At 43.8% G+C, this 14,283-nt stretch overlaps 1 protein-coding gene across 1 annotated transcript; it reads left to right on the forward strand.

Moving 5' to 3' along the window:
- The first annotated feature begins 1,956 nt into the window (after positions 1-1,956).
- On the forward strand, positions 1,957-12,903 carry LOC127189184 (RNA-binding protein 4B-like). Its single transcript, XM_051145845.1, is given in 5 exon segments — positions 1,957-2,113; positions 2,760-3,183; positions 8,934-9,217; positions 9,219-9,607; positions 12,337-12,903. Coding segments are annotated over 4 exon segments (1,089 nt in total). The 5' UTR covers positions 1,957-2,113; positions 2,760-2,771; the 3' UTR covers positions 12,341-12,903.
- Positions 12,904-14,283: the final 1,380 nt, after the last annotated feature.

Here is a 14,283-nt window from a genome sequence, read left to right on the forward strand (position 1 = left end):
TTTCCACAATAAAAAGTTTTCACAAATTGGAAAAAAAAAAAAAAACATGCATTAAAAGGCACGTCTCACAGTTTGGAGAGATGGCTCAGCAGTTGAGAACAATTGCTGCCCTTGCAGAGGATCCAAAAAATGGTCCCCAACATTACACTAGATAGTTCACAGGTACCCACAACCCGAACTCCGCAGGATCCCAGCGTCCTTTTCTGGCTTCTGTGCACACTTACACACAGACACAAACATACACTTTCTTTCTCTCTCTTTCTTTCTTTCTATCTTTCTTTCTTCCTTCCTTTTCTTTTCCCTCAAGACAGGGTTTCTCTGTGTGGCCCTGGCTGTCCTGTTGCTTGCTTTATAGACCAAGCAAGCCTCCCTAGTAATGGGATTAAAGGCATGTGCCACCACCACTCAGATCACATAATCTTTTTCAGTATTTTTTTTTTAAAGGAAAACTGAGGCTAGAAATGGTAGTGCACACCTGTAATTTCCAGCAGTTGGGAGGCTGAGGTAGGACTATTGTAAATTCGATACTGGTCTGAGTTACACAGCTAGCTCTTGGCCAGCCTTGACTGCATAGTAAGGCCATCTCGAAAGAAGAGAGGGAGTGAAATGAAAGTCTTATAGAAGCGGGCGGTGGTGGCACTCGGGAGTTAAAAGGCCAGCCTGGGCTACAGAGTGAGTTCCAGGACACCTAAGGCTACACAGAGAAACCCTGTCTCGGGGTGGGGGGGCGGCGGGACTCTTATAGAAAGATAGTAACTATTAGTGGGGCATTAGTTGTGGAGACCTCAGGACAGAACCCAAAATACAATGTTGGGTGACAGGAGACTCTTAGGGGGCCAGGACAACCAAGACTACAAGAGAAACCCTGTCTTTAAAAAAACAAAACAAACAAACAAAAAAACCTAATTTTAAAATTGTGTGACTGTTATTACAATTAGGCAATGTCTTCTGAAAATAGTGGGAAACATGGAATTGTTAAAGAAATGTTTCCAAGTAGCTTGGGTGGAGGAAGTCAACTTGTGGAACGTCTTTATAGTATTGGGGGAGATGGTGTTGGAACTACCACAACGGGGACCTTTTTTTTTGTTCTGTTGACAGTAGTAGAGATGATTTAACAACCATCCTGGTGCTTCTACTAGGAGATAAACTCAATCCATCAATATGAGTAATCCACCTAGCTGGCACCCTGCTGCCACCAGGAGGTGCCCTTGGACCATCGCTGAAGTCGGGAGCCTGACAATTGCTTGTATCGCAGGCAGCTTGGAATGGATGTTGGAGTCCTTGTCACTCAAAATCCCAAACCGGGACTCTCTTTCTGGACTTCTGCATCACGTACTCCTTGGGAGTGCTCACCACTATTCAGGAAACATGATAAGACAGATACACTACTAGAGAGGGAAAGCCCAGCCCACGTATATTCATGAATAAACATGACAAAGTATAGTTTGGAATAGAGAAATGCCTCCCTCAGACAGATCTAACCCAGCTGTATCACACTTTATCTTTCGGCTTCTCGACTCTCAGTCTCAGCTTCTTCACCAATGAACAACATGATTGCAGAGAAGATTAAATTGCTTTACGGGAATTCTTACCCACTCCCACCCAACAAAGAAGAGATTAGGTTAAGATGTGGTGGTGCCTGGATTTCTGAAGTATCGCCCTTCTAGCGGGCCCAGTGAGACAAGCCTTTGTCATCAGACCCCCTCCACAGTGCGCCTAATAGCACAATCCATTGTGATGGTTGAAGACTCCCCCTGGGCTTACAGTTTCGCCGAGGCAGTGGTTGCTTCCTGAGCCCTTTTGACGCGCAAACCGCGACCCCCTCCCGGGGCAGTGATTGGCTAGCCAGGGCTGGGGGCGGGCTGACCTTCGCTCCGCAGAGCCGTCACCACATGACCCCGCCCCCGCACGGGGGCGGCCATTTGTGTGCGGCCGCAGGATTGGTCGCCCCGCTCCTGCGAGGGGGGGAGGGGAGGCAGGCAGCGCGCACTCGCGCGTGCGTGAGCTGGCGCGCGAGAAAGCGCCCGGTCGCGCCGAGGCTCGAGCGGCCGTCGCCATTTTGTAGGGTTCTCTCTGACGCGGGACCCGCCGCCACCGCCGGCACCACCCGGAGGTAGGAGAGGGTGCTGTGGGTGTGTGGGAAGCCCGGCAGCGGGCCTGGCGGGACCTCGGGAGGGCTGGGAAGGCCCAGGTTTGGAGCCACTCATCTTTTGAGGAAGGTCCCGTGAAGACAACGGAAGGAGGCGGGGCCGGGTCTCCGGAGGGGGCGGGGCAGGGGTCGGGCCGAGTCTTTGTTGGGATGTAGGAACAGAGGTTGGGCCGCCGAGGAAAGGGGTCCCCGGTGTGGGAACGAAAGAGGGCTTTCGTTCTTGCAGTATGGTGGGAGGTGATACCGCGCTGTGGGGAAGTACACAGATTTCCCTCCAAAATCTTGTAACTAGGGACATTGAGATATACTTCATGCCTTCGGCTTGGCTTTTCCATCCCCGTGCTAAGCCGTGAAGCACCTAACCTTGTAGATTAAATGTGCCTGACCTCTCGGAAATGCTGAACCTTGTGCATTCTGACCCCCGACCTTCTGTTGGCATTGTCACACAGCTTCACTACTTAGGAACAAACTGCTGTTCCTCTCTCAGAAAGAATAACTCTGTGAGGGTCGGGAAGATCCTGATAATTGGGCCATTAAACGAAAATGCTGCAGTACTATTCAATTTCTCACTTCACACCTCACTTTTGAAATCATGTTTCTTCCCTGTCAGGCTCTTGTCAGGATGGTGAAGCTGTTCATCGGAAATCTGCCCCGGGAGGCCACAGAGCAGGAGATCCGCTCACTCTTCGAGCAGTACGGGAAGGTGCTGGAATGTGACATCATTAAGAACTATGGCTTTGTGCACATAGAGGACAAGACGGCCGCTGAGGATGCCATACGCAACCTGCACCACTACAAGCTGCACGGAGTGAACATCAATGTGGAAGCCAGCAAGAATAAGAGCAAAGCTTCAACCAAGTTACATGTGGGCAACATCAGTCCCACTTGTACCAACCAAGAGCTTCGGGCCAAGTTTGAGGAGTATGGCCCAGTCATCGAATGTGACATCGTGAAAGATTATGCCTTTGTACACATGGAGCGGGCAGAGGATGCAGTGGAGGCCATCAGGGGCCTTGACAACACAGAGTTTCAAGGTGAACTGTTCTGGGGCTTGGGTGGCAGACCTTCGTGGAGTCTAGCTCAAGGCAGAGGCAAGAACGTAAGACGGTGGAGCTGTGAGAGTGGCTTCTACCATTCTCTTAATTGAAAAGAATAGATTATGCTTACTACTCTTTTTTTTTTTTTAAGATTTATTTATTTATTACATATACAGTGTTCAGTCTGCATGTACACCTGCACACCAGAAGAGGGCATCAGATCTCATTATAGATGGTCATGAGCCACCATGTGGTTGTGGGAATTGAACTCAGGACCTCTGGAAGAGCAGCCAGTGCTCTTAACCTCTGAGCCATCTCTCCAGCCCATGTTTACTACTCTTAAACATAATTTACTCTTAGGCAAGTAACCATTTCTTATTGTGTTTGCCAAGAATTTTCTCCACAACTGTGTTGGGTCACAAAGTGTGGGTTACTATCTTTGGTCTTCATTCACTTGAGTGCTGTTAGAAGTCTACGTTGCTAGGTAGCTGAGTAGCTGGTGTGAGTGAAATGGCTGGAGGCTGCGACTCAGTTGCTGCTTTTGCTGTGACCCAGAAGCCTGAGAGCTTTTATGCTTTGCTGATTTGAATGATGCATGGCGGTAATAAAGAAAAAGTATGTAGAGGAAGTAGTGTATGAGAAGTTGGTGTGAGTCTGGTTGGGTGGATGCCTATCTTTGAGGTGTCCAAATACATTCAGTCTGGATTACAAGCAAAGCCAGGAAACATGTCTTAGGTTTTTCTGCTCCATTTAACTATTACTTAACTCTAACAGGTTAATTTCTTTTTTTCTTTAGAAACTCAAGATTGAATGGGAATGATGGTCTTGTACTTGTGGGGAGATTCCAGTGAGGGCATTCATAGAGCTCAGGGTATTGCTTATATTGATAATAAGTGTGTATGTATTACCATTAACACCACAGGAGCTTGTCTGAAAACCTGGAATTGGGTTTCTTTTTTCTTTTTTTTTTTTTTTTGGTTTTCGAGACAGGGTTTCTCTGTGTAGCCTTGGCCATCCTGGACTCACTTTGTAGACCAGGCTGGCCTCGAACTCACAGCGATCCGCCTGCCTCTGCCTCCCGAGTGCTGGGATTAAAGGCATGCACCACCACGCCCGGCTCTGGAATTGGGTTTCTATAGTGGCCACTAGCTACATATGGCTAGTACATTTAAATTAAGTAAATTTTCAATTTTGATTTTTCCAGTGGGCGTATTTCAAGAATGCAGGAAGAATACAAAGGAAAATGGCTACTCTATTAGGACTTCCTTCCACGTTGCAGGAAGTTTATTGGTTAGCACAGTTCTACAAGGCTTTTATTGAGTGTCATGTTGAACCACCCATTCAAGGGTTCTTCTGTAGTTCCTAAGTCAACACCCCTCCTTACCCTAAGTACCACTAATAAGTTACACAGGCCCTCTGCTAAACTTAGAAAACAATGAAATTCATCAGAAAAGTGTGAGTATGCAAATAATGATAAAGCTTACTGGAGGCTCACCACCATGTAGTAGCTTCATCACTAACATCTGGCCTTTAGGCACTGAAAGCTTAGGCAGATGTTGCAGTTAATCCCTGTCCTTGACTAGCAAGTTGACAAATGAGCCTCCTGTACTTTTCCTGTTGTAAAATAGATGTTGGGCTGCAAAGATGGCTCAGAGGTTAAGAGCACTGACTGCTCTTCCAGAGGTCCTGAGTTCAATTCCATTTCCAGCAACCACATGGTGGCTCCTAACCATCTATAATGTGACCTTTCTAGTGTGCAGAGGTGTACATGTAGGCAAAGCACTGCATAACATAAATGAATATTTTTTTAAAAATAGTGATCTCTAATGTGCCTCCCTCAAAGGATGGCAGTGAGTACATTTTCCCAATAAAAGCAATATATAATGAAAGTTGAATGCTATTTGCAACCATGACTATTTCTACAATGGTTAGTAAAGTATTTAAAATGTAACAGCTGGGCAGTGGTCCCACAGGCCTTTAAGCCCAGCACTTGGGAGGCAGAGTCAGGTGGATCTCTTGAGTTCGAGGCTAGCCTAGTCTACATAGTGCCAGGACAAGGCTACACAGAGAAACCTTACTGTGTGTGTGTGTGTGTAAATTTTTGTAAGTTTATATTTTTCTTTTACTTTGAAACACTAGCACACTTTGAAAAATTACTAATTATTTTCACTTGATGTGGAAGGAGGTCTTGGGTGAACAGGGGAGAGTAAGGAATAAGTGAGTTCTTGCCCCACCTCCTTGGTTCTGGGGTCATCCAAGGGCCCCACAGATGCTAGGCAAGTGCTCTACCATTAGTCTGTATGTCCTCATCTCTGAAGGGTTTGCTTACCAGGTGACAAACAAAAGGAAAAAATATTTAACTGACTTTGCAAGTAAATTCTCATCGTATGTTATATGCCCTTTTAATTTTTCAAGGAAATGGGAAATAGGAGTTGGCTTAGAAGGATGAGCATGTGGCTTTTTTTTTTTTTTTTTGCTTGGTTTTGGGGTTGCTGAAAATTGAACCCAGGATCTTGAGGAAGGTATGTACACAGTACCACTGAGTTGTGTTTTTTGTCCCTTGTATTGTTCAATAACAGGTATGATTACATGGGGATATTTTTATCATTTCCATACAAGTACAGACAAACTGAAGTTGAAACAGAAGAATCATTTATTTGGTATCAAGTTTTCTTTCTACCTCTTTTGCAGAGTGGTTTCTTCCTGGTTACATATGCAGATATTTTTGTAATCAGCTTTCCTCCCACCCCCAGGTAGCAACATAAAGTTTAGTACTGGATAATTTTTGTTTGTTAAGACAGGGTCTTGACTATACTTCAAGCTGGCCCTCAAACTCACAATCCTCCTGCTTCAGACTTCTCAGTGCCAGGGTTGTATATATAATCTTGTCTCACATATCTTACAGAAAATACAATCTAGATGCCAGTTTGGTATTTTGTTCAATTCTAAAAAGAGCCACTTTGAGCATCTCTTGAACCTTTAACTTCTGGGTATTAATGGTTGTCTAAAATTTTAAGTTTCTGCATTTTATAACTTCTAAAAAATAGACTGAGTTTACCTGGGTCTTTCAAGGTGTTTCCTCTCCACGGGCAGCAGTTTGAATTGGAAACCGTAAAGCAGCTGTTCCCAGATAACCATCAGGCGCTGAGTTGGGAAGGGCGTGTGAGAATTGAGGGCAGCGTTTCAGCACTGCATCAGTGAGCCACTACGACCACACCACTCACATCTCCAGTCTTCTCTCAACTGACCCAGGATAGACCTTCAGGGTTAGGATTCATTCCCCACCTTTTAGCATTTTAATAGTCTCATGTTACAGCTTTCAAGAGAAGACACTTTTACTGGGCTGGTTTTCTGGAAAATACTGGCAAATTTCAGTAACCTGGAGGTTTCAGAAAATCTGAGTTTGGTCTGCCTGCATCTAGTAGAGAGGTGGAACTTTTTTTACTTGTCTCTAAAGCTAAACAGTACTCTTTCAGATTTTTACAATTGTAACTTTTGCAAAGAATGCAAAACAAGGGAGCAACATATATTACAGGTGCTTCTAGCTCTAAGTCAAAAACAAAAAAATTGGGAGCTGGAGAGATGGCTCTTCCAGAGGCCCTGAGTTCAATTCCCAGCAACCACATGGTGGCTCACAACCATCTGTAATGTGATCTGGTGCCCTCTTCTGGCATGCAGGCACATCACAGTATATGTAATAAATAAATCTTTTTTTATTTATTTTTTTTAACTATTAGCCTCATACTTTATTTATTTTTAAGATTTATTTATTATGTATACAGTGTTGTCTGCTTGTAGGCCAGAAGAGGGCATCAGGTTACATCATAGATGGTTGTGACCCACCATGTGGTTGCTGGGAATTGAACTCAGGACCTTTGGAAGAGCAGGTGGCGCTCTTAACCACTGAGCCATCTCTCCAGCCCGTAATAAATACATCTTTAAAAACAAAAAATTACTGGCATCCTTTTCACAACTGTTGAAATAGATTTTGTCACAGATGTTAAATAAAGCATTTTCCCCATCCTCTAAATTAAAGGCATGGATAGGTCTGAGACATCAAATAAAATCACTGTATTTCTCTGGAAAAAATGGACACAGAATCTGTGAAAGTAAAAAACAAATTCAGTTGACATGGTCACTTTGACTTCAGGATTAGAGTAATGTGTCTGTTACACAGCTCTATGTCACTGTGCCAATTGACTTGTAATCCTCTAAATTACAGAGAACTCTACATATGAGGTGTGAATGGGGCAGATATGTTTCTGATGAGTACAGGTAGTCTTAATAACTGTATGACTGGGAATACTTACAATCTCTAAAAACAGTGAGCCAGATGGCTACACACTACTTTGAAAGAATGCCGTCTGTTGACTGCATCAGCTGTGGTGATGAAGACTGTCTATAGCAGCTGGGGTCAGAAGCGTGAGCGTTGTTTTGTCCTGTCCAGACAGGGTTTCTCTGTGGAGCACTGACTGTCCTTGAACTCAGAGATCCACCCCCTCCCGAGTGCTGGGGTTAGGTGTGAGCCCCCACTGCCTGGCTTCTTGAGCATCTTCGGTTTTGCTTAGATTTCAATGGATTGGACGGTACACAAACTCTTGGGCAAAGAGTTTTCTTTCTCTTAGCTATTTCTCAGTGGTCATTTTCTAGAAGTCTGAATATGTGGTTTGCTTGGTGGGTGCTCAGAGTCCTTTGGGCAGTTGTAGAGAATTGTAAACTGCATGGTAGGAAAAAATGCTGATCACTCTTTTTACATGGGAAAACAGTTTTTAAAAAGCTAGTGCTGAGCCGGGCGTGGTGGCACACGCCTTTAATCCCAGCACTCAGGAGGCAGAGACAGGCGGATCGCTGTGACTTCGAGGCCAGCCTGGTCTACAAAGTGAGTCCAGGATGGCCAAAGGCTACACAGAGAAACCCTGTCTCGAAACCCCGCCCCCCCCCAAAAGCTAGTGCTATTTTCAGTTTTATTTTTGTGTGGTGCTAGGGATCAAACCTGGCTTTGTACACAGTAGCCAGGCGCTAACCCATTGAGAGATGCATGTCCACCTCCAGAAGCTGGTAACTTATACTATCTATTCTATTGCTCAAATAGTTGTTTCTGAGGACAAAATGGGGTGGGGGGGTCTCTAGATTTATAGAGGGTCTTTTAATTCCCACAGGTACAGATGAAGCGAATGATCAGCCAAGTATGATTTGGGTATCCAACATAGCACCTGCACAAACTCCTAGAGGAGACATGGTAGACAGAAGATTGCTGTTGGACTGGGACTGTTTGTAGGGTTTGGGTTTGGAGATGCAATGCTCATGGTGTTGAGCTCATGGTGTCATATATATTTAGGGGTATGTGCTTTTTCTGTTGAGCTTAGACCTAATATAAATTGCTCACAGGTGGTAAAAGGTGCCTCCTAAAGCTATTAACTGAGGTTTTGATCATCTAGTTTGATTTGAAAGCAGTAAGTCAAAATAAAACATAGCAATCTTTGCACTCTTTGCATGGGGGGAGGAAATAAGTTGTGCTGATAAAAGTAGGGGAGAATCTGGTATGCTATTAGTATAAACATGATCTGACTGGTCTCTGAGGATTTTCTAGCTCTCACCTCTTTGAAACTTAACTTTTTGGAAGGGACTGCTGAATGAAGTGTGTGTGTATGTGTATCCCATGAGTGTGTGTATGTATCCTATGCTGCCCTTTTTTGGGTGAGGGAAAAGAATGTTAACGAGTAATAATTTTAATCTGTTTCCTTAAGGCAAACGGATGCACGTGCAGTTGTCAACTAGCCGACTTCGGACTGCCCCTGGGATGGGAGACCAGAGTGGTTGCTATCGGTGTGGCAAAGAAGGACACTGGTCCAAAGAGTGCCCAGTAGACCGCACAGGGCGTGTGGCAGACTTTACTGAGCAGTACAATGAACAGTATGGAGCAGTGCGCACGCCCTATACTATGGGTTATGGGGAATCCATGTATTACAACGATGCCTATGGAGCACTTGACTACTATAAGCGCTATCGAGTCCGATCTTACGAAGCTGTGGCAGCAGCAGCTGCAGCTTCCGCATACAATTATGCAGAGCAGACCATGCCTCATCTTCCTCAAGTTCAGAGCTCAGCTGTACCGAGTCACCTCAACTCAACTTCTGTTGATCCCTATGACAGACACCTATTGCAAAACTCTGGCTCTGCTGCCACCTCAGCTGCAATGGCTGCCGCTGCCTCCTCTTCCTCCTATTATGGAAGGGACAGGAGCCCACTACGTCGGAATGCAGCTGTGCTCCCCACAGTTGGAGAGGGCTACGGTTATGGGCCAGAGAGCGAGATGTCTCAGGCTTCAGCAGCAACACGGAATTCTCTGTATGACATGGCCCGGTATGATCGGGAGCAGTATGTGGACCGAGCACGGTACTCAGCCTTTTAAAAACTGGAGGTGAGAGTGGGGTGGACGTGGTGAAAAGTTATACATAGTTCCCTACAAGACTTCACTGAGGAGCCAGATCATCAAACAGGACCATACCAAAAGTACAAACTACATGTTTTTAGTATTTTCTGTAGTTTAGGCCACAGGTTTATTTGGCCTATTATGGAGTTAGTGTGATTCCAATGTGTTAACCTCTGAAATAGGAACATGCTGTTAGTGAGAATATTATTTAACCAGTTGTAAACAGATATTTGGGGGGCGGGGGGAGAGGGAGTGCTAACAACATATGTTGGCTCTTTGTTGTGCAAATAATTATTTTCTCATCCAGGAAAGAACTAAGGCTCAGATATCATAGGCTTTGCCTATGATCTGGTGAGTGAGTAGAGCCAAAATTCAGACTCAGATCTGTCTTTCTGGCCAGGTGGTACTGGCATATGCCTTTGATCCCAGCACTTGGGAAGCACAGAATCTCTGAGTTCAAGGCCAGCCTGGTCTACAGAAACCCTGTCTTGAAAAACCAAAATAAATAATAAAAGTCATACTCTTTCTAACTACTAGACAACTGTGGTGGTGAAGGATACATTCAGGAGCTAGTAGCAGGCAGCACAGTGAGCATTTCAACTCCTCAAGGGTTTCCAGTTTGTTAACACTTCTTTAGGAGTACATGGTGCTCCATACCTTTAATCCCAGTAGCAGGTAGCATGAGGCAGAAGTTTAAAGGACAGCTTAGGCTACACAGCAAGTTCTAGCAAAGTCTAGGAAATATAGCAATACCCTGTCACAGAAAACAAAACCCAACTATTTACTGTGTCAAAGAAAGCTATTAGGGCTGGATGTGGTGGCTCATGCCTTTAATGCCAGCACTGGCAGGGGTATTGATGTGAGTTCAAGGCCAGCCTGGTCTACAAAGTGACTCCAGGACAGCCAAGGCTACACAGAGAAACCCTGTATTGAAAAACAAAACAAAACAAAAAGAAAGCTACTTTATAAATCAGATAAAGCCCTAATGTTCTAAAATACCTTGGTTCTAAATGTTTCCATAGTCTTTATTCTAGCCCAAAGCATCTTTTTTATATAGGCACTTAAGCTCTATTTCTTTGTAGCCTATGATAGAATTCCTGTTTCTTTCAGATAGTTTTGTTTTCTAAGGGAACACTCAAGGAATTAGATAAACTGATAATGTCTGATGTGCATAAAATCTTGTAGGTGGTGACAGGAAACTTAATGTTTTCCTATTTCAGGACGTGTGTACAAAGAGTGTTGGAATGGCAAGAAGTGGGGACATCCAGAGACAAGTAGACTTCATTAGAATAGAAATGACATTTATAATTATTTATAATTATTTCATGGTTTTCCATGTACTTTAAAATTGAGCATCACTTGAGTTAGAGCCCCAGCAGTACAGTTAAACAAGTTACCACTGATACTCCAATGTTCCTAATCTATGACCTGCTTTCATATACATATTAGGAAAACAACGGCACACATGTTGTTAGGTTTATATGCTGTACAGTTTTGTCAGTAGACTTGGGATTTCTTAAGACCATCATTCAGCCATGTGTTCAGCATGTGAATGGAGTTGGTATTTCTACAGCTGGATCTACTCCGTGAGATACCTCTGATGAAGTTAGTATTGTTAGATAATGTTTCTTGTGTCTCAAAGTTAAACATTACATTAGAATTTTACAGCCTTTAAGGGTACTGTTAGAACATTGTAAAAGTGAATTTTAACTTCAATCAGTAGCTGTTCAACTAACCTCTTTTTAGTGATGACTTTTAAAGAAACTTACCTTCCAGGTGTGAACCTCAAATGGACTGAATAACCTTGAGTTGGTTGCAGTCCCAGGAGCCTGATGTTAATGAGGCTGCCAGGATGAAATACTCCACAACTGTTGGGGATCCAAATTCGGGTCTCACCCTAACAGAACTGATCCAAGAACATCACAGCTTTTGAAGTCGATTGGCACAGATCAAGACCAAGATTTGGCCCTGTGTCTAATTAAGTAGAGGAGCTTGGTGTGAGTTAACTTTTGTTTTCCCCCAGCCATTGGTGTCTGGAGTTCCCATCATCAATGGAAGAATTAGTTCTAGCAGTGGTTTCTTCTTGATATGTCAAGAGATACCTTGTCATTTAGGAAACTACTGCAACAATGGCTCTGAACTGACAGTGTGACATGTAGATACCTACTCTGTGACTATGGCTATTGAACATTTTCTTTGAAAACATCTGAAACAGTAAAACTGGGCTGGGCAAGCATGGGTGGTAGATGCCTGTAGTCCCAGTTACTCAGTATTGCTTCAGAACATAAGTTCATGGTCATCTTGAGCAGCATAATTAGATCTCATCTCTTTAAAAAAAGAAAGAAACCGACTATTTGATATCTTAGCATCTTTTTTGCTTTTTTGTTTTTTTTTTTTTTTGGCCCTGAAGTTTATCTGTAGTTATTGAAAATTTATACATTAGTTGGGAGAAAACTGAGTTTACACTACCTGCAGTTTTGCATCTTGTGCAGCATAGAGCTGTAAGTAGGTTCCTAGATATAGCTATTAGACTCCGGGGTGATTTTGTGGGATACACATTCAACCCAAAATCTGACTTCATTTTGTTTTGTTTTGTTTTGTTTGTCATTCTCCTTCCCCCAACCCTTGGAATACAGGACGGGACCAGGGCCCTTGTACTCGGAACCAGACTGCTCTCCAGGCATTGTGTAAGCCTCTTGTGTTGTGCTTTCTTTCAGGTAGGATAATTGCGGACTGAACCCTCGGGCTGCGGTCATATATGAGAACTTGGTCCTCGCGGTTCCCTTTGCCGGGATGTTTCCATTGCTTCATGTTTCAGTAAACAAAGGAATTTGTGACCAACTATGTTTTCTTTCTTAATTTAATTCTTCTAAGTTGACTTTTCTTTTCCTCGATGCTAGTTGTCTGTAGCCTTTATTGTTCCTTATATTCTCAGCCTCTGAGCAGCCCTAGGTAAGGACTATGCTGGCACCCCTTTATCCTGTACAGTGGAGCCCCTCAATCTTGCTTTCCTTTGGAGTTAAGCCCTTCCTTCTCCTTTCCCTTTAAAACAACCATGTAGTGGCAAGCAGCCTTTACTCTTCTGTTAGTTCTGGACTCTTACCATTGAAGTTAGTCTTCTGAAGTTGCTAGGACCATTGGGGTTTTGTTATTTTGTTTTGTTTCTTTGTTTTGTCTGACCTGTGATCGTGGCACAGCATTAGCTGAAATTTAACCTTGTTTTATTCCACTCCTCCCACCTTTTTTTTTTTGGACAAATAAATGTTTCTAACACTTAATCTTTTCCTAATTGAGTGACCATTATTTACCAAGTGTCTACTGACTCTTAACCAGTTGTGCTTGAGCTATAAAATTCAAATGAGTGAATGCGTAAAATGTACAAGGAAAAGGTGCAGTATAGTTTCAGAATAGTTGAAAAGTGAGCTATCGTCTATAGACACTGGACACTTACAGCTGGTCAGGCTTGATTCTTCAAATAACAAGAGCAATTCCACGGCTGAAAGGGTAACTAACCTACCCCCCAGAAAACCCAGAGTACTAGTGATGGAAGCCCCACAGGAAACACAACATCCTGCCAAGTGGACCTAATTTAACATCATAAGGGCTGGAGAGGTGGTTCAGTGGTTAAGAGCAAGCAGAGAACCCAGTTTAGTTCCCAGCATCCACATGGTGGCTTACAGCCATCTATATATAATTCCATCTCCAGGGAATCTAATGCCCTTTTTGGACCTTATCCGAAGTGTCTGTATGTATACCTACCTTACATACATTGAAGCACTCATAACTTAGAAAAATAAAATAAAATGTTTTTAAAAAGAAACATTTTAAGCTTTGTTAACACCCTCACCAATAGACTTGAAACACACTCTCTTTCTGGCTCACTCTTCCTTTTCCTCCTGAGTATTTTGAGACAGAAGGTCCCTACGTAGTCCTGGCAAACAGAACATGCCATGTAGAATAGGCCAGCCTCTACCTCCTAAGTTTTAGGATTAGACATAAGCTGTCTTTCCTGGGTGTTTATTCTGTTGGGAGAGGAGGGGCCAGCAGGGGGCTGGACAGAGTTAAGTAGCTAAGGAGCACTGACTGTTCTTCCAGAGGGCCCAGGCCCAATTCCCAACACCCCCACTGGTGGCTTACAACTATCTTTAACTTCATTTCTGGGGGATCCAATGCCCTCTTCTGTCCTCCAAGGACAAGTACTGAATGCATGGCAAAACATCCATATACATAAATTAAAAAGGTCAAAAATAAAAAGGGCTAGGTAGCCGGCCATGGTGGTGCACGCCTATGATCCCAGCACTTGGGAGGCGGAGGCAGAGGCAGGTGGGTCTCTGTGAGTTTGAGGCCAGCCTGGTCTACAAAGTGAGTCCAGGACAGCCAGGGCTACACAGAGAAACCCTGTCTTGAAAAACCAAAAACCAACCAACCAACCAACCAAACAATAAAGGGCTAGGTGTATAGCAATATGGTACAGCACAAAGCCCGAGGTCAGTTCCTTAAACTTCCTCTCAAAGGAGATGGGGGAGATGTTGATGTAAATTTACTTATGAGCGTTCAGAAGTGATTTCTTCTCAAAATGTTAATATTTCTGCTAGGATTAGGCTTTGGCTAAAAGGATTAAGATCTGGTTTTTTATGGGAGTGGGAAGGCTTGGGTTTTTTTGT

This window comes from Acomys russatus, chromosome 5 (genome assembly GCF_903995435.1).
Source record: "Acomys russatus chromosome 5, mAcoRus1.1, whole genome shotgun sequence".
Lineage (NCBI taxonomy): Eukaryota > Metazoa > Chordata > Mammalia > Rodentia > Muridae > Acomys > Acomys russatus.